This window comes from Danio rerio, chromosome 10 (assembly GCF_049306965.1).
Source record: "Danio rerio strain Tuebingen ecotype United States chromosome 10, GRCz12tu, whole genome shotgun sequence".
NCBI classification, from domain to species: Eukaryota; Metazoa; Chordata; class Actinopteri; order Cypriniformes; family Danionidae; genus Danio; species Danio rerio.
Window position 1 is genome coordinate 40,146,924 of NC_133185.1, and position 22,111 is coordinate 40,169,034.

A 22,111-nucleotide genomic window follows, 5' to 3' on the forward strand; every position below is an offset into this window, starting at 1 on the left:
CTCAGTGGTTAGCACTGTCGCCTCGCAGCAAGAAGTTCGCTGGTTCAAGTCCTGGCTGGGTCAGTTGGCATTTCTGTTTTGCATATTCTCCCTGTGTTCTAATGGGTTTTCTCCGGGTGCTCCGGTTTTCCCCACAGTCCAAAAACCTGTGGTATAGGTGAATTGGATGAGCTAATTGGCCGCAGTGTGTGTATATGTGAATGATTGTTTCCCAGTACTGCGTTGAGACTGAAAGGGCTGTATGAAACATATGCTGGAATAGTCTGGGGTTCCTTCCGGTGTGGCGTTCTCTGATATATAAGGGATTAGGCAAAAAGAAAATAACTGAATACTAAAACTATAAAAATGTCACGGTCACCAGTGATCAAGCCTGTGCAGATTGCTGGTACACACAGATCGCTAACGGACTACAAATCCGCCATTTCAAGAACTACAAGTTCCAGTCATGCACCACACGCACAGACACCAGTTGCTGATCCTGTTTGATTATACTCACACAGCTGAAGCTGCTCAAAGACTGATTAGTTGGGACTATTTATACAGCACACAAACACACAGACTTTGCTGAGTCTTGTAAGCAGTATTGTGAACATTTTGACCCGCTTTCCTTGCCTTGTTTTTGCCGTGTTAGACCCTTGCCTTGTTTTATTGTTTATTCCTGTATGCTTCCTGCCTTTTAACTTTCTGCCTGTTTTCTGCCACGACTCTGGATTTCCTGTGTACATTTGTTTGCCACTGTGTTGACTGTTGTTTGCCTGACTTTTCTGTTTAATAAACCTGCGTTTGGATCCTCATCTCTGTTGTCAGCGTCACACTTTACATTACAAAAACAAACAATGTCATGTAATATTTGTTTCCTGCATGTCATGCCATATTTCCATGCATGCATATCGTGAAGACTTTTTACTTCATAAAAGTGTGTTAACAGAACCCAATAACAATAACAGATTATTAAAGTGTGTTAAATAATTTGAAATATTATACCTTAAAAACGGCAATGTAATTTATTTCTCAAATGTACAAAAAAAATAAGGATTATTGAAGTATGTTTTACCAGATTTGTCTACTGTTTGTCCTATATTTCTTCCTATATTATATCCATTTCCTTTTTTATTTCTACTTTTAATTATTTTTCTATAAACTTTATCTTTTTACTGTTTCTTAGCCTTATTAGATATTTTCTTTTCTTGCAATTTAAAAAAAATAAATTACCTATAAGAATACATACAGTAACTTCCCACATGTACCAAGTTTAAATTACACTTAAAAACTAACACTAAAACTAAACTAAAATTAATTAATATTAAAAATGTGTTTAAGAAATATATAAAAGACACAAAAAAATCCAATAAAATATAACTTAAATAATAGTCATTATCAATGACTTACAATAATACCAAAAACACAAAAAAATACAGTTGAAATCAGAATTATTAGCCACCCTGAATTACCCCCATTTATTTTTCCCTCAATTTCTGTTTAACGGAGAGAAGATTTCTTCAACACATTCCTAAACATAATAGTTTTAATAATTTAGATCTAATAACTGAATTAGTATATCATATATATATATATATATATATATATATATATATATATATATATATATATATATATATATATATATATATATATATATATATATATATATATATTTTTTTTTTTTTTTTTTTTTTTTTTTTCCAAGACACTTCTATCCAGCTTAAAGTAACATTTAAAGACTTAACTAGGTTAATTAGGTTAACTAGGCAAGTTAGGGTAATTAGGCAAGTGATTGTAAAATGATGTTTTGTTCTGTGGACTATTGAAAAAATATATAGCTTAAATGGGCTAATAATATAGAACTTAAAAAACTTTTTTTTAACTTTAAAGCTTTTAGCCGAAATAAAAAAAATTTGACTTTCTCCAGAAAAAAAAATATTATCAGACATACTGTAAAAATGTCCTTGCTCTGTTAAACATCATTGGGGAAAATTAATTAAAAAGGGGGCTAATAATTCTGTCTTCAACTGTACATGTACAAATTCTTCAATTTTTTTATTATTTTTTTTTTTAAATCGACAACAATTGTATATTTAGTACCCACTTTAATTGAAAGCATTTTGGCAAAAAATGTCTGAATGGAAGGACGAGCTAAAATGACAAGGAAAATGGAAAGACAAGCTTGTGCAACAACACTGACCCCACATGACTTTCAATATATTTGGAATTACATTTGGAAATATCCTTTAAATTAATACACTACACTGTGCCTTATTTTTAGGGATTTTTTTAAAAGTGTCAAATAAAAATAACTACAGCAATTTTATTTTCATGATTAATAATATTATATATATTTATATATTATTTTCACTACCCAACAAATATACACTTTAATTCAAAAGGAGTTTTGCAAAAAATGTTGGCATTGAAGGACATAAGTAAGACACTTTTTGTCAGAGTTGGTTTTAAACAACGCAGATGCCACATAAGGTTCAATACATTGAAAAACACATAATATTTGGAAATATCCCCTGTTGTGTTCCACAGAAGCCATTTAGCTTTGGATCAACATAAATTTCAGTAAATGTGTCAGCTTTTGCATTGAGCAATAGTCACATCAAGCTCCAAATAACTTGCACGTAGGTGTTTTGTCTTGGCTGCGTTCGATTTTAATGAATCACTCGCACTGAAGCTTTGATGCAATGAATCAACTCATTTCTTAAACATCTAAAACAAGAGCGATTAAAGTCCCCATCACTTCATTACATTATTTATTTTCTACACTGTAAATAATGTAAATGAACAGTTTCCATGTTTTATGATTCACAAGTTTTCTTGTCTTTGTGTCTTTGTCTTTGTTTTCTGTTTATTTACGGTTGTGAATTGCATTATGGGATGTTAATCTCTGCTCTGTCGACTTTTGATGTTGAAAATTCAACTCTACAGTTTAACAAAGTGACTCTGTAAAATAACAGAAAATGTACTGGCAGTTTATTACAAGGTTTTTGTAGCATAAAAAACACCAAATCAGACAATATACCACTTTCAACTATTAAAAATGTTCATAAACATCACTTTTTCCAACTTTTCATGATTGAAATTTGTTGGAAGAAAACTGCAGATATTTCCTAAAGTGCGTCTCACCTTGATGTGATAGTGTGCGTCCAGCAGGATGTTTGCGGGTTTGAGGTCGAGATGGAGCAGAGGTGGATTCATGCAGTGCAGAAAGTTCATGCCCACCGCCGTCTCGTGGATGATCCGGAAACGCAGCTCCCAGGGCAGTGGCTCGGTAGCCAGCAGAGTCTCCAGAGAGCCCGTCTCCATGTACTCCATCACCAGCCCCTGCGGGTCACTGCAGATGCCATACACCGGGAGGATGTAGCGGAACTTAGCCGCCTCCATCTTCTTGGCCTCCTCCAAGAGTTCGGCACGCTCCCTAAATGGCAAAGAAGACAAAAATTGTGTCACTGAGCCTCTTCGAAGAGTTCTGCATGCTTCCTAAATGCCAAAATAGACAAATATTGAGTCAATGAGCCTCCACTAAAGAGTTCAGCTTGCTTTCTAAAAGAAAAAAGACAAATATTGTCATTGAGCCTCTTTGAAGAGTTTGGCATGCTCCCTAAATGCCAAAAAAAAAGACAAATATTGTGCCATTGACCTTCCTCGAAGAGTTCAGCACGCTCCTTAAATGCCAAAAAGACAAAAATTGAGTCACTGAGCATCAACTAAAGAGTTCGGCAAGCTTTCTAAATGGCAAAAAAAGACAAATATTGTGCCATTGAGCCTCTTCGAGGAGTTCGGCACACTCCTTAAATGCCCCAAAAAAAAAAAAAAAGACAAAAATTGTATCATTGAGCCACAAGTCAAGTCAAGCTAAGTTGAGCTTTATTGCCATTTCGCTGTGTGTCGACATCAATAGTGGAAAGACTACAGAAAAATCATACTAAAGTACCATTACTTTACCATTACTACCCAAAAAATGTAGTGCAAGTAACATATTTGTTGTAAATATTACCCAAAGTATGAGTAAAAAGTAGCCCTTTTAAAAGTACTTAACATAAGTGAGTTTTACTCTGTGAAAAGTTAAAACATTTACATGCAATTTGTGCGTGTGTGTGAAAACGTAACATTCTGTAGTGCATTTAGGGATTAAGGCGATTTCAGTCATCATACAGTAGGTATCCGTCATATTCTCATTAGTGACATGCAGTCTAAACGGTCTCTCTGTGATTACAATTGGCATGAATCGATTTTGTGTTTTCTGTCTCTTGAAGTTGTTTTGTGTGATGCGGTTTGATTGGACGGGAATCACAGAACAGGTTATTCTACTTTAGCAAATCACCATAGGCAAGAAAAAAATAAAATAAAGTAGTGACTGCAGGTTAAAAGAAAACAGTGGAGTAAAAGTACAGACACAGCACTAAAAATGTACTCAAGTGAATGTAAAAGTACATATTTTTAAAAGCTGTTCAGAAAAGTACATTTCCTGAGAAAATAAACTCACAGTAATTGAGTATTTGCTATTTGTTACTTTACACCACTGTTGGTCAAACAGTGGAATAAAATGTTTTGTCTTAAAAAGCCTCGGTGCTAAACATAATCAGAAATAAACATAATCATAACATGAAAACCACACCGGACGAAAGAGCTATTTTAAACCTATTCATAACTATCATACCAGAAAGGTGATCTAAACCTACAGTGCCTATAGAAAATCATCAAAAAACTGATTTTGAAAATCATCAACAAACATGTAATCACAGAGAGACCAAATCAATACGTTTACTCGCATTACACCCTGCTTTCAAAAGACTTTCGGGATGAAGTTGTAGACGGCTACGAAAACATGTAAAGGCTGGAGAAGTTATTTGGAATGTGACTTGATTTTAGGGTCTTTGACAAATAAAGTAATTTCAAAGGGGTATGATGATTTTCTATAGGCACTGTATAATATAAATAGTTAAACTACACACAAAACTTAAGACAGGCTATAGAAGTACTTTAACATAAGACAGAACAACATTGTGCAAGATATTGTGCAAAAGAGGTATTTGAGGTTGAAGAAAACAAGTAGTGCAACATGATTGTGGTACATAACACTGTGGTAAACATTGCTTTCCTTATTGAGTGCTTATAAGATGGAGTTTAAGTAAAGTTTCTGGGGCATACTGACAGAAGAGTGGTTCTAAAGGTGGTGTGTCAAGCCCACTTACCTGTGTAGAGCACACTTCAAAAATGTGCAATATATTTTTCTAGAGATATGGTGTGATTGTAAGAATGTGTCTGGTGCAAGTGCTTGCTAAAGTGTCAGATAAAAGAGTGTGTTTTCTACAGGTGGTTTGTCAAGCCCACTCACCTGTGTGAGGCACACTCGGAGTTTGCATGTTTTGAGGTTTTCGTGGTGTGGTGGGGTGGTTCTGGTTTTGGGAGCTGGCATAATATTTCAGAGGGGGATGATTTGCTGGTTGAATGATTTGATTTGAGGGCAATAACAGCTTTTGGGAAAAGCTGTTAAGTAGTCTAGTCGAGCGGGTTCTAATAATTTCCTTCCCCATTTCAAGAGAGTTCAAGTTCATTTCAAGAAAAAATTATATATTTTTTTTCAATGATTATTTACTCAGCTCAGTGTTGTGCTAACGCTGTGTGCCATTCTTTCTTTTTTTTTAAAAAAAAGCAAAATAAAAAAAAAAGTGAAAAGTAAAAATGCTCTATAATAACTGTTGTCCATATATTGACAGTGAATAGCAATCTAGATCAAGCTTAAAAAAGGCACTAAATGATTCCAATATGACTCTGTGTATTCCAGTGTTCTGGAGGTATATAATAAGGATTGGTTGAAAACAAACTGAAATGTATGATATTATTTAACAAAATCATGCATAACTCAGTACCTCCAACACTTGCTAAGGACATTTTCTTAATATTTACAGCCTAAATGACTTAATGACTTTCTTTGCTTTAATTCTAATGCTTTGCTGTAAAATCATACAAAAATCTTGTCAGATTTTCCTTTTTATCTCTCAAGAAGCATTTGACTCGCAAAATCCTGGAGGGACAGATAAAATGCATGTAAATGACACTGTTAAGCCGCTGTCACACTATAGTTTAAGCATGTGAATTCTGTTGTACGGTGCCCACCCATTAAACAAGCGAGCAATTGCTCCATATTGTAAAAGAGTTCATGTTTTGATCTTTAACTGGTCTCAAGCAATCACGTGATGCGATTTCACAGGTCAGTTTACCAAGCTTGAACTTTCAAACGCAGCGAACTGCAAAACTTGCATTTCCGGTCTGACGCATGTGCATTTGAATAGAAGTCCATGGGGAGAAAAGTGCAGTGTGACAGCGGCTTTATCCTGCAAACACATAATTTTCCCTTTTGTTTGTATTTAATTCCGTTATATCACAGATGTCAAACTCCCAGAGGGCCACAGCTCTGCACAGTTTAGTTCCAACCCTAATTAAACACACCTGATCAAACTAATCGAGTCTTTCAGTCTTGTTTGAAACCTACAGGTAAGTGTGTTGAAGCAGAGCTGCAACTAAACTATGCAGAGCTGCGGCCTTCCAGGAGTTTGACACCCCTGCCTTAATTAATTTTTTTGAAATTGTTGTAGATTCTTTTTAGGTTTTAAGTTTTGCAATCACAAAGTAACATTCTCTGAATGTTGCAGGGTGGGTGCTTCTAAATAACCTAAAAATAACCATACAGCACATTCCCAATGGGTTATTTTTAGGTTGATATTTTTACAAGCTAAAAATAACCCTGCAGGAATGTTCCCTAAAGGTACATTTTAGGTTTGTTAGCTTGTTTTAGAAGCACGTAAAACACACATTTTCATAATTATAAGCTAACTCCAGTCTTGTTATTCTGCAAAATTTAGTGAATAGAATACAGCATTAAATAAAATGGAAGTACACTGTAAAAGTAAACAAGAATGAGAACAGAATGTAATTTATTGCGAGTTTAAAACTGTGAGTTTGTTTAATTTTTTTCCTGCAAGCCTCTGATATTCACACACTTCTCCAGTAACTTGTCTTGCACAAAGACACACTTGCGTACACTATATCCCACCTGTCACCAAATGTACCCTCATTCACTCATTTTCCTTCGGCTTAGTCCTTTATTCATTAGGGGTCGCCACAGAGGAATGAATCACCAACTACTCCAACATATGTTTTATGAAGCAGATGCCCTTCCAGCTGCAACCCAGTACTGGTAAACACACACAAACTTATAAAGAAAAAAAGCTACCTGCACTAGAACAACACGTTACAGCGTTACTAAATTCATTAAACTTTTTTTGGGATGAACTAACTAATCCTGACATAAATACTGTCACACTTTTTGTGAAATGTAAATGACATTTATTTTTGTATTTTATTAAAAAATAATAATAATAAATCAGTAAATAATAAAATTTTTAATATACATTTTTACTATTTCTAGTATTTTTTAATATTTTCTACTTAATGAATTTTGATATAGCTATATGTTTGAGGGAAATTTAATGTCAAACAATAAATCTAAATATAATTTATTATAATTATTATTATTATATGCTTTAATGTGCATATTAAATGAGCACATTCATTCATTCATTTTCCTTCAGCTTAGTCTCTTTATTCAACAGGGGTCGCCACAGCGGAATGAACCAACTATTCAAACATATATTTTACGCTGCGGATGGCCTTCCAGCTGCAACCCAGTACTGGGAAACACCCATACACTCTCACATTCAAACACAAACACTACGGTCTATTTTAAATCATCCAATTCGCCTACAGCACATGTCTTTGGACTTGTGGGGGAAACCGGAGCACCAAGAGGAAACCCATGCGAACACGGGGAGAACATGCAAACTCCACACAGAAATGCCAACTGACCCAGCCTGGGCTTGAACCAGCGACTTTCTTGTTGCGAGGCGACAGTGAAAACCACTAAGCCAAATGTGCAAGAGTTAAAGCAGAATTCTTTTCTCTTTTGTTGTATACAAAAGAGAAAAATACGAGAACAACATGTTACAGCATTACGAAAATAAATTAACTTATTTATGGATGAACTAACTAACCCTGGCTTAAATACTGTCACACCATGTTGTGGAATGTAAATGACTTTTATTTATGTGTTTTCCCCATGGGAGTGATCCAGCTGGACTTTATCTGGATAACTGGCAACACACCCAATTAATTAAAAAAGATCATAAAGAAATCACAGCCAGACACTTTTATAAAAACAACAAGGGAAGGTACTGAAACCTGTTGAACCTGTGCACACAGTTGAAGCTGACTCATATATATATATATACTCAATGGTTGTTTTAGCTATGATGGGCTAAATTTCCTTTATTTAATAAAGCTGGAGCATCCGAAACAGCTTTCAGATGCCATAAATAGCTTTATGAGGGCAGTATATTGATCTGACATCACTATAGATATGGGGTTGTGTAAACGTTTCTCTTGTGTACTTTGTTATTAAACAACTATCTCACTTTATTATTAACACAGCAGACATTTAGGTTAAAACTGGACATATAAAGGATATCACTATGAGTTTACAATCTGTTTGATTAGTTAACAACAGTAAAAAATGGCCAAAATATCTCTTAATCATCTACGTCAGGAAAGCAAAGACGGATATTACACAAACAGCTGGGCATTACAGTAGGTCTGGATTTTGCTTTATCACTTTATTATTTTAGTGAGTATTTTATTACTCATCGGACGTAAATGCTGATGGCAAACTGGCTATGTAGAGCTTTCCAGTAAATTCAGCAAGTGCTTAATTAAATCATTCTAGTGTACTGAAGAGTTAAATCAGAAAGTTAGTACAAATACACTTGGAAAAAGTAACATTTCTACATTTTTAGCTTGTATTTTCTACTTAAAAAAAGCTTTAAAAGATTGTAGGAAATCAATCAATAGTTTAAATATAGATCATTTTGTTTTGATAAATTAGTAAATAATTAAATTTTAATACATTTGATTCAAAATGCTAACTAACTTGTAAACTAACTTTAAGAAAGTGAAATAATATTAATAATCAATCAGAAAATAATACAATTTTAATTAAATTTTTCATGAAGCTAAATTTAGTTTAAAATGTAAAACAATAAATCTGAATTTAATTTAATTTCAATGTTTTCTATTTAATGACAATTTGCTTTAATATGGCAGAGGGGAAGCAAAACTTCCCCCCAAAAATAATAAAATTAATACAATAAAAATGAAATGCTTTAAATTCAATGAGTGATCCAATAATTACATTTCAGTCCACTTGTTGATGTTTTCTTTTTTTGTTGAAAAAAGGCTAGATTTAGGAAGGTTAAGGAAAAGACAAAACTCTCTGTGAATACGTTCATTTAAAATGAAACGATAAAGAATTAAATAATTAAAGTAATTACTAAATTATTTAATTTAAATATACACGTATCATTTTTCATTTAATTAAATGGCTACTCAAAATAAACAAATGTATAAAAGCCTTTAAATGAAGCCATCAATAAATAATAATAATATTCATTCATTTTCTTTTCAGCTTAGTCCCTTTATTAATCAGGGGTAGCCACAGTGGAATGAACCACCAACTTATCCATCATATGTTTTACACAGCGGATGCCCTTCCAGCTGCAACCCATCACTGGGAAACACCAATACATTCTCATTCTCATTCTCTCACTCTCTCTCTCTCTCACACACACACACACACACACACACACACACACACACACACACACACACACACACACACACATACACATACACACATACACACACACACACACACACACACGGAGAACTAAGCATATCCAGTTCACCTATACAACATGTGTGGGGGAAACCGGAGCATCTGAAGGAATTCAACGCCAACACGAGTAAAACATGCAAACTCCACACAGAAACAGAAATGCCAACTGACCCAGCCAGGGCTCGAACCAGCAACATTCTTGCTGTGAGGCGATTGTGCTACCCACTATGCTGCCCCATAATAATAATAATAATAAAATAAAGAAATAGTACATAATTTTACTTTACATTTATAGTGTAAAAAACATCTGTTAAAAAAGTCAATATAAACTAAAAAATGTTTAATTTTTTAACATTAGTGTTGCATTTTCTTCAGGAAAACAAATCTAGTTTTAACTACAGCTGAGGGGAGGAACAACTCAAAATAAATGCATAAATAAATGTATGTATTCAAACATAAAAACACAATAAATGACTATAAATGACTAAAATATATACATAAACAAATAAATAAATAAATATATTTTTAAATATCTTTTAAAAAAGTCTATATTAATATAATAAAAAAAAAACTTTTAATTTCTAACATTAGTTAATATTTTCTACAAAAGAAAACAATGAATGAGTACATAAATTATTAAACTCAATTATTACATTTAATGATAAAAAATGTATTTTTAACACACGATGTTGACATTTAAGCAATGCAAATCTCAACCCTGCCATGAAAAAAAAATTTCACCAAAATATCAAAACCCTTTCAATTTTGATAGTATGTAAAAATACTTAAAATGTCTGTCAGTGTTTTCAAGCAATTATATTTGATTTACTAAAGTCACACAAATGTCAATTTCATAACCAAGCTTTTTCCTCATAAATGCAAAGACGTAAAATAAAGTCAATAATGTTTGCTTTAAAGCAAACTCTTATCCTTTTGATTAGCATTATTTCATTTGGGTTTAGAGTTTAATGGGGTATATGCACAGCTAGTGTTGCTCCCATACCGATAAACTTCCGGTGAACAGTCAATGTGACTTTTTTCAATTTTATGCAGTTCCTTTTACAGCATCGATGTTTTAATATAATTAAAATACAATCAGTTAAGTAGACTTCATTCTTCATTTAGTTGTTCAAGCATAAAACAAGATGAAAAGCCATTAACACGCATGCACCGTCAGGGTCAGCAGGCAAGCGCAGAAACTCCATTGAAAATACTGGAATAAAATAAATGTTCATATTTTAAAGCCACGGGAAGAACAAATCTAATTTAATGTAGTGCTTCGAGTACATTCTGAGAGCCACTTTTTATTGTATATCAATCAGGCAGAGTAGATCATTGATTTTTTTATTAAATCAGACATTAAACAAGCCGATTTTGTAACGGCATACAATTCACCAGAAGCGCTTGACCCAGGTTACTAAAAAATTAAAAGTCTTTCAGCATACTTCTGCATATACCCCATTCACAGAATATCTACAAAGTATGTTGTAGACCAGGGGTGTCCAAACTCGGTCCAGAGTCCTGCATAGTTTAGCTCCAACTTGCTTCAAAACACCTGCCAGGAAGTTTCTAGCATATCTAGTAAGACCTTGGCTGTTTCTCAATATGCGTTCTTCAGCGGTCTTGCGTCCTCGTGTTCTCATGCAACGTCATCATCAGCTGCCTAAGTTCAGTTCCAATACACACGACCGCAAGTACGGAGGACGCGTGAAATTTCCCGGATGTGATCTTGATATCGAGGATGCACTGATGCAGACTTGAGCAACAAACACGCTCTGGAAGTCCCAGAAGTCATTGCGACTGGAGGTGGGAAGCGCAGCATTTTATTTAGATTTATTATTAAAGTTCCGAGATTTCACTTATTTACCTCAGGAGTTTCCCTAAATGAAACGGTGAAAGTAAACATCACCATGAACATCTTAATAAAGGAATAAATACATTAAGGGTGTTTGTTTACTAAAAATCTTATTAAAAAGTGTTTTATTTATATTGTGCAGAGTATATTTATAATGTTTTTATGCAAAGTATATATTTTGAAGGGGAAAAACAATAAATTGCTGTACGAACGCTGTAATGTTTAAATAATTTCCATTTAAAACGCGTGAAGGTCATGTGACCATCAGGAAGAATGCAGCATCCCATTTCTCAAAGGACGCGTTCTCTGTCCTCGCAGTCTCCTGAGTTCGTTCTTCCGAGGAAACTTGGCAAGACCGCTCTCCACAAGAACACAAGTCTGTTCTCTGCGTTCTTGGAATTGAGAAACAGCCCTTAATTAGCTGGTTCAGGTGTGTTTGGTTAGGGTTGGAGCTAAACTCTCCAGGACAGCGGCCCTTTAGGACCGAGTTTGGACACCCCTGTTGTAGACCATAAAATAGCTAGTATTTTTTCATCACATCTATAACGCATGTTTATTTAAAATCATTTAAAATATAAAAATGTTTGCAGATCTGATCCCATAACTCTGTGGTTAGTAGTTCTGGAAAATACGAACGGGTGTTTCAATATGTTAACAAAGACTTTCTCTGTGAATTTATGTTTTGAGTTTTTACCGCAAACATCACATCCATAATGCTGGAACTGCTCATTTCCTACTTATCGAAAACTAGCTTTAACTAGCAAAGAGACAAACATAACTCATAAAGTCTGATAGGAAACAGCGAAGCAGCTCCAGTTGGGATGGACAAATGGGAGGTAGGGAGTGTGAAGATTAACAGGGAGTGCAGAGGTAAATGTTTAAAACTACCCACTGCTCTGCCACCCTTTCAGCTCAACAAAAGCTGTTCTTTCTTTATTAAAAAAAAAAGCGCTGATCCGGTTGGACCAGTCGGGCAGCTCTGCTCAGCTCAGGCCTGATGGAGCACAGGAGGACAAAGCCTGCTTTTAAGTCTGTGCCGTGTTTAAATGGGGGAGGCGAATGAAAATTCTTGTACCTTCAGATGTCAAGTGCTGATAACCTGCCTCCAGGGTCACATCAAACAGCATTCGCAGGATTTCTAGCAGATTCTTTTAGTTTTTTCCTCCTCAGGCCTGATGACGAACAGTAACATCCGCATTTGAGTTGTGCAAGCGGACGTGCAAAATTACTGATGAATATCGCTCTTGATGTGACTGTGATAACTAGAGCTGATCAAATCTTCAGCACTGAAGATCAGCTTATGTATTCTTTAAATTCCCAAAATAAATCATGGTTTCCAGATAGATAGTAAGCAGCACTGCTTCATTATTTATAGGAGGACACTGCAAAAATGCTTTTCTTACATAGTTTTTGTCCTGTTTCTTGTCCAAATTAGGCATGGGACGATAACTGTTATCAAGGTATACCGCCGTTTGGAAAAGTCAAGGTTTTAAAACCGCCAAAACAATTATATTATTATGTAGGGTATATGAGAGATCTTTTAAAAATGCTTTTTAGGACAACAGTATCTCCAGCAGAAACGATATTTAAAATCTGTGTTTTAGAAACTAATGAAGACAGCAGAAGTCAAAGGTTCATTTGAATTATTCAGCCTGACATGTTTACTGCTCCAATATATTTCAAATGTTTCTTAACAACAAATATATTTTGTTCAAAAGGGGAAAAAAGTTCTTGTTTTTTACCCAGACATTTATAAAGCACATATTTTATTCTATCCAAGATTATCCAGAGTATATACAGGAATCAGAGAGTAAAATTCAAGGCCTTTTTTAAGACTCCATACATTTGAATACCTTATAACCACTTTAGGTTTCAACCGAAAACACTGGCGAGATTTTAACTTACAGTATATTTACTAAATATTAAATTTGTAAACTAATCCCAAACAACAATATTATTTATATACTGAATAAAAAAAAATTATTTAATCTAGCTCAGTGGTTCTCAAACTTTTCTCATCAAGTACCACCTCAGAAAAAAATTGTCTCTCCAAGTACCACCAAAATGAGCAGTATTGAAATACAGTAGCGTAGTAGGCCCAGTAAAGCAGCTACAACTCTGCACAGTTAAAAAAAACATGGCAGATAAACTCAGAAATATAGGCTAAATGTCATGTATGGCATATTATATACATAATTTTTTGATAAATTTTGAAATATATGTGGCATGTACATGACATATTTCATTTCTCCGCGTACCACTAGAAGGAAGCCCGCGTACCACTAGTGGTACATGTACCACAGTTTGAGAACCACTGATCTAGCTAATTCAGCAGGTTGGTGCCTATAGAATTGCAGAAATAATGGTGTTACCTTGATTACTGCAGTAAACAAAGCAGCGTTATGTCAAATCTAGCAGGATTTTAGTGATTTCATAAAATACACAGCATCCTGAAATTCACAAATTTAATTCAGCCAAACTTTTGCATACAACCATACATTATATTATAAAAAAATGATATAAAATTTAATACCTTGCAAAATAGCATTTAAGACTTTTTCATATTTTTTAAGGGCCTTAAATTTCTCTACATTGATTTATCAACCTTTAATACTTTTTAAGACCCCACGGACACCCTGTTATCATACTGTCAGAATCTTATAGCAGCTCATGCCTAGTCCAAATACTTAAAAATTCTTAAATCAAGAAGCATTTTCTAAACATGAAAAGAAAATTGATTTCAGAAAAAAAAAAAAAATCAATCAATTCATAAGCGAGGGTTTCCTTGACATGAGCTAAATAATCTACAAATAAAGTAAAATATCTGGCAAGCAAAATAGTCAAATTTTTAACCCAAAATCTCTCTATTTTACATTTTGATATATTTTAACAGATTATGTATTTAGATTTATGTATTTAAAATGACACAATGAATGAACATATAAATGATTAAACTCAGTTATTACATCTATTTATATTGATGTTTATATCAGAACAATCCCATGCAAATGTCAACCTCGCCATGAAAAAAAATGTTTTCACCAAAATAGATAAACCCAAAAGTTTTTTTTCTGTTTTTTCTAAGAATTCTAAAATCAAGAAGCATTTTCTAAACAAAAAAAATCTAATTTTTTTAGTTTTTAAATAATCTTGAAACAAAATAAAATATCTGGTAAGAAAAATAATCTTATTTTAGAACCAAAACCTCATTATTTTACTTAGATTATTTTTGCATGTTTTAAGGAAAAGCTTGTTTGATTATATCTTTTCTTTTCTCTAAACAAAACTACAGAAAATACTTCTTGATTTAAGAACTTGTAGATAATTGGACTACAAACAAGAGAAAAACTCCATGCAAGAAAAGCATTTCATTTTTTGCAGTGTCATAGATGTTTCTTGAGCATTAAATCACGTTTTGTTTTCTGAAGGATCATGTGACACTGAAAACTGAATTAAAAGTCAGAGTTGCACTACATAAATGAATTAGATTTTAAAATACATGAAAATAGCAAATAGTTAGAATTAATTAATTCAATATTTCAGCATTAAGGGTCAGATAATGTATTTTTGTTTTCAATATAATTGCTATTTTCTTTCAGTCCTACATATCTAAGCTTATGTAGTCATATGGCCAGAGGTGTTTTAGAGACATACATAACAAAAAAAAACTGCTGAAAAGGACTGCATTCATGCACACCGGAGACTATTGAAATGTTTATCTACAAAGGAAATCATATCATACCATCAGACGTTTAATGATCGTATATAAAATTAAATTTCACAAAGACGGTTTCAGAAAGAGTCAGCATGATACTGCATCTGCTTGTTCAGTGGCTTGACTCGTGAGTCAGTGGGTTGATTAGTAAGACTTATATAAACAACTTGGGCCAGATCTGGTCATTAAAAATTATTTTACAGACGTTCAGTATGAAGTGCATTAAGGAAGACTGGAAATACAGGGTCATGAATTTCTTAGGGTAAATGTAGGTGCTCACAGAAGGCCTAATGTTAGTGTATGTGGATATAAATGTATAATTTAAAGTGGTTTATCCTAATAAATAAACAGAAATTTATATATTAATCAATGGTTTTAAGTACACAGTATTTTTCAGTACTGTAAACATTCTCTAAATACTTTCTAAATAACTTCTTATATTTAGCAAAGGGAACTAGAAAAGGTAAATAGAGCAAAAGTGGCAGCATATCATGTTTCATCTCAATTATCTATAATATTAAGGCATAACATTAAGATTAAATATTACTTATATTTACGCATTTGTGTGTGTGGGTCAAATAATAGTAAGCATATGAGATATGTACTGTGTATTGTGTATATGTATACAGCACACACACATTTATAGTTGTGTGTGCGTGCGTAGTTGTTTGTTTTGTGTAAATAATCTGATCAGCTTTTAATGATCGATAGGTAGCTCCATACTGCAAAATTTATCATGAATAAAATAAAATACAACAAAGCTAAAATAAAATCACTTTAAAGCTGTAATGCTATTTTACAAACAACACACACATGACCCTTCAAAAAAAACAAAAACAAAGACAAAGAGTCGTGTGTGTGTGTGTAACTGCAACATCTGTGCGCATACCAAAGCTCTGTCTAAGGTCTATGTATGGCAGGTTACCGGGAAACAAAGCTCACATACAGCCACTCCTTGTCATGTCAGGACAGAGTTAAAGTGGAAAACGGCTGTAGTGTAAAATGCAAGTCTTTCGTCAGAGTCTGATATTCAGGGTGTCTTAAAGTGTGTATTTTTGATGATAAGGTGGGGGGGCAGATTCATAGCTGGAGGCAGTACATTATCAGTACTTTCCTAACACAAAACACTGAATCTTTTAGCATGCCAGCATAACAAACAGTCTGAATGGAGAATATAGACTTAATATTGATGTAAAGTTGGTTCACACGTTCTGACTTTCACCTTCTTTCTTTGCAAATACTAAATAGGGAAATGATATTAGCGGCCAATGACTATCAACATTGCTCACAGTAGGTTAAATAGTGCTAATGCTGTTGTGAATTCATACTTAGATGCAATTTCACACCCAGTATTAAAAGTAAACAATATAGAGACCTTGTCACAAGTTGTGCTTGTAACAGTACGTCATTAAAATTAATCTGTGTTAGCATTTTTAAATTCAGCTTTGGTGTTTTATTGAACGGCAAAGTCGGAATGTGTGAATATAAAACCTCAATAGACTTAATTATTATCATTAAAATATACAGTGCTCAGCATAATTCAGTACAGCCCATTCTGAAAATGAATATTTTTATCCATTTCTCAGTGAATACAGGCAATGTATTTTGGTGCATTTAAACGAAACAGCTTTATTAAACAGATTTATTTATTAAAATAATACTTTAGTCATCAAACATGTTTAGAAAGTGAAAGATTATACAAATTAATGTAAGCAAAATAATGCAAAAATAACTACAAACTACAAAATTTTAACTTTTTTTTTTTTTACTCTTTTAGCTAGACGAGCCACTCTTATCAAATGGGAACAGGTACTTCCTCCATCACATGACATGTGGATCTGAAAAATCTTTGAGACTTGCGAAATTAAAATGTTTACTTGCAGGATCTCTCAAATCTTTTTACAAGACCTGGAACAATATTTTAGACTATATCAAAGGCTTACCCTGTTCAGTTGATATCAGTTCTAATATACAGTATTTAATTGGAAAGAGGATATATTGACGACTCAATGCAAACTTTTCAATATTTATTAATTTATTAAATAATTAATTTTACTGTTTTATTGCAGACTTGCTCATTTATTATTATTTTTGAAGAATATCTTTTAATTTTATTTTTCTCTTTCTATCAGAGGATATGTTTGTTTATAATTCATAAATGTTATATATTTTATTTTGGGGGGATAGTGGAAAAATAAGAAAACTAAGACAGTCTGTGATTTTTCCTATGTTGTATTCTATACTACGATGTATGGTCTTGTTAAACACCAATATTTGTTTTTAAAGTGCAAAAAAAAATTTAATTAAAATTTCAACTAATTTTTTATAATTTTTTGCTTCTCTTGATTTTTCCTCTTTTTTTTATTTGTATTGAATATTTTTTATATAACATATAAATTTGAGTGTACTAGTTTTTGGACCGTTATAGTAAGTTATTTAGTTAGATAACCTCCAGATTTGGCTTCAGTACTGACTAATCTAATGTATATGCACAACTATAATATTGTACAGCTTCCTATTAAAACTATGAATTTAAAAGATTTGTGAGGGCTGTACTTATACATGCTGAGCACTGTACATCTCATATGACACAAACAAAAGTCATTTTACACTTAAAATCCATGAAAAACACACTGAGGTAAAGTTGGTTTTATATTCGCACATTCTTTCAGTGATAACTTGCCCATATATTGTTTATTAAGCTATATACAGAATATTGGTTCTGAAATCTCATGCATGTATGACTTCAAACACAACATGGTAGCACAACATAGTACTTTGATAGTCTATATTTTAGAATTTGCAAACATTACTTAACTGTACTTATGTTCAGAAGGTGAAAGTCTGATTGTGGGAATATAAAACCAACTTTACCCCAAAGAAAAACACACCAACTCATGATTGTTTCAAAGCAAACTCTTATCTGCAGTACAGCATTAACACAAACAAACTTCACTTGCCCTTCACATGATTGTGTTTATCAAACACACACACACTTTAAACACACTTCTAGACGCTAAAAAGAAAGATATAATGAACTAAATGTACTCACTTGTCATCAGAATGAAGGCTGGGAGGGCATTTGATGGCCAGCCATGTTTTCCACTGCATGTGTCGTACTTTGTACACCTGTCCGAAGCCGCCGGAGCCAATCTTTTCCCAACTCCCAAACTCTGAAGCGTCAAAAGTTTTCAGAAGCCCCATAATCCCTGGGGAATTCTCTGGGACGTCCATTTTCCAAACTGTGAAGTAAGATCCTGTACGGTTCTGTTTTTCACATAAAATAAAAAAAGGTTTGTGTGTGTGAAAGACTAGCAGGTTGTGAACTGCTGTTCCTTGTTTTTTTCTTCTCCCTGTCTGTACTGAGAGCTTGTGTCTGTCTGGCTCTACCCCTCAGCTCAGGTAAGAGAAAGGAGGAGCCTAATGACATAACTTCCTGTGCCAAGAACACACCTACGCCTACACACACACACACACACACACACACAAAAGTAGCAGAATCAATTGCCTAATCTAGTCCTGACGACACTTATGTCTGTTTATATGCTAAAGGGCATCGCTGACACCCTGTTTATCCACTTTTTTCAACTCGACTACATCTAATACAGCGCCAGAAGTTACAAACATCTCAGCTTTCTGCTCACAAAGCCTGGGAATTATATTGGACGCGGTTATCCAAGCTTGTGGAATGCTGGTTTTCACCCAACACCTTTATAACCTGAGATCTCCATGATGTTCGGATAGTCTCTTAACCCCCCCTAAAGAAATACACAAGTTCTCTGGGATTACTCAACACTGTGCTGGTTTTGTGATATGGCTAAAAGAGTTGTTTGGAATGTTAACAACAACAAAGGCCAAAAAAACGAAGAGAAAAAAGGAAAATAGTCTTACATATTCAGGTTTATATTAGCCGGAGGTTCAAGTATGAATGAACACAATAGTTTAGTTGTAGCTTTAGGGTACCGTTTACTCATTTTACACTGATCTGACTGAGTTTACGTCTATTAGACCTTTAAAATAAATCACCACAGCGTTCTCAAGTCCACATAAGTGAGTCACGAATCACGATGAATAGTTTTTAGATCCATTATGACTCAGCAAATTATCATACATCTTAAATAAATGGCAAATCTTTCCTTCTAGGATTTTAAAAAGCTGAGCAGGTGTACTCATGGGAATGTTTGTGTTATTGTGATTGACATCTATGCGTCTAATTTATCAGCATTATCAAATATGGCTGAGCAACCAGTTGTGTGCAATCTTTTACACGTCTCGTGTTGAATGATTGATAGGTTATCATTTTTAGCAAGTAAAATGTCTATAAATGTCCACCTTGTGGCTCACGTGTCTTTTTGTTGTGGAATCTTAGTGATTATTATCAATTCAGTGTAAAAATAACATTGTTTTTTTGGAAACTGTAATGTTTCCTGAACTTAAGCAACTTAGCTTTACTATTAAATTATATTATTCATTTTCTTCCGGCTCAGTCCTTTAATTTATCAGGGGTCACCACAGTGGAATGAATTGCCAACTATTCCAGCATATGTTTTACACAGCGGATGCCCTTCCAGCCGCAACCCAGTACTGGGAAACACCCATACACACTCGCATTCACACACACACTCATACACTACGGTCAATTTTCATTCATTCATTCATTCATTCATTTTCAGCTTAATCCCTTTAATAATCAGGGATCGCCACAGAGGAATGAACCGCTAACTTATCCAGCATATGTTTCACACAACGGATGGCCTTCCAGCTGCAAACCATAACTGGGAAACACCCATACACTCTCGCATTCACACACACATACATGCATTATCAGTTTTCATTCATTAATTTTCTTTTCAGCTCAGTCACTTTGTTAATCAGGGGTTGCCACAGTGGAAAGAACCGCTAGCTTATCCAGCAACCATGTGTTTTACACAGCGGATGGCCTTCCAGCTGAAACCCAGAACTTGGAAACACCCATACACACTCACATTCACTCATACACTACTGAAAATTATGTTTACCCAATTCACCTATAGCGCATGTCTTTGGACTGTGGGGGAAACTGGAGAACCCGGAGGAAACCCACGCCAACATGGGGAGAACATACACACAGGAACGTCAACAGACCCAGCTGAGGCTTGAATCAGTGACCTTCTTGCTGTGAGGCAACAGTGCTAACCACTGAGCCACCATGTCACCTTTATATCATTAAAAAATAATTTATTACATTATATTATATTGTTTTAAGGAACAGCTAAATTTTAATCCTCATTAAATGTTTTACCCAAACAATAAAAGCTATGAAGATTTGATAATGAAATTGGTGCATCTAAATATCACCTTAAATTTAAACCACCTTAAACCTTAAACCACCATTTATTTTATGAAATTAGCCTATATTGTTATAAAAATCTAAATAATACAGTAGATTTTCATTTGTTTTGGCTATATGTAGAATTTCACTGATTTGTGGCTATATAAATTGCAACATCTGCATCAAATTGCATATTTGTGTGCTTTTATTATTATTATTAGAACCTTTATTTTACCGGGTAAAGCACAATGAGATTAAAAATCTCTTTTACAAGAGCGTCCTGACCAAGATTAGGCAGTATACAAATCGTGTTGGTTTAACAAACAAACAAAAACAAATAACAGGTAACATAATTTATCCATTAAAACGATAACAGTTACAGCTACAGGCCCATGCTTCAAACTCCAAATCATTTAAAATCTATTTAAAAGCATATAGTGAAACCAACTCTTTAAACTGCAACTTTGTCTGGAAGTTATTCAGAGCAAAAGGTGATGCACATTTAAGCTCTTTTCCCATTTCAGTATGCACCACTAGTACAGACAATAAAGAAACTTCCTGAAGGCTATAGCTAGAGACAGGTTTTTACAAATGTAAGTATGGAGATATGAGGGGAGTAAACCCAGAATAGATTTATAAACAAAGATATACAAATACTTGAGCCTTAGAGTGGACAAAGCAGACCATCCTACCTGAGTGTACAACACAAAATAATGAGTGAGGGATTTAGGATTTGTTATAAACCTCAGTGCACCATGGTAAACAGTGTCTAAAGCAATAAAATAGCAGAATATTTAAAAAATTGCAATATGAAGTAGTAGACGAACCACGTCTGAAAAATAGATTCATTTGAGGTTAAACATAAGCTGTGAAAGCTTGAGCTGCATTAATTTACAGTAAAATGATTTGATATTTTCTGCACTGTGAGTTAAAATGTAAAGTTAGTTGAATTTACTTGATTATTCGAGTAAATGTCCAATAATATACACTAATGTTTTGAGGAACAGCTATTTATTAATCAAGACCATGCTGATGGCCTTATTTACAACAAAAGTCATCACAAAACATACAATAGGCCTCAATTTGAAAATCCCATCAGGCCTACTTAAAGTCTAGCGAAACCGAAACTGCAAATGGCTGTTGTCTTGTCTTAAAGTGTATCTTAAAACAGGATTTCCCCCCCAAATCAAAGCAATTGTTCGATGAGTTTCAATTGAGTGTCTTCATCATTAGCAATTCAGATTTATATGAGGAGTGACAGCGATCGTCTGTGTGTTAAAGTCGAAATAAAATAAACATCAAGCGTACATAGCTTACACTGAAGACTTCTATAATAGCATATATGTATGTGTGTTTACCTCTAAGCACATATCTGAATCAGATAAACACGTTTGGCCCTCTTGAATAAAGGATGAGAGTTTTGTGTAAATGCGTCTTTGGCTCACCCGTGTGGAGATTCATTAGTATTGTAGTTATCGTAAGACGATCTGTGGTGTCGCA

At 33.9% G+C, this 22,111-nt stretch overlaps 1 protein-coding gene and 1 long non-coding RNA gene across 5 annotated transcripts in view; both read right to left on the reverse strand.

Moving 5' to 3' along the window:
* The window catches only part of ripk4 (receptor-interacting serine-threonine kinase 4), a 40,167-nt gene that overhangs the window by 14,726 nt on the left and 3,330 nt on the right, over window positions 1-22,111 (reverse strand). Inside the window, exons 1-3 of one of the 4 annotated variants that reach the window (XM_068223759.2) lie at window positions 22,057-22,110; window positions 18,353-18,567; window positions 3,127-3,418 (exon numbers count right to left, since the gene is read on the reverse strand). In XM_068223759.2, coding sequence (XP_068079860.1) covers window positions 3,127-3,418; window positions 18,353-18,534 — 474 coding nt within the window. In that variant the 5' untranslated portion in view covers window positions 18,535-18,567; window positions 22,057-22,110. 4 annotated transcript variants of the gene reach the window in all.
* Window positions 5,635-7,092, reverse strand: LOC141376430 (uncharacterized). The gene is made up of 2 exons (XR_012386464.1): window positions 6,565-7,092; window positions 5,635-6,399 (listed from the first exon to the last, which is right to left on the reverse strand). It is a non-coding gene; the product is annotated as an uncharacterized lncRNA (long non-coding RNA).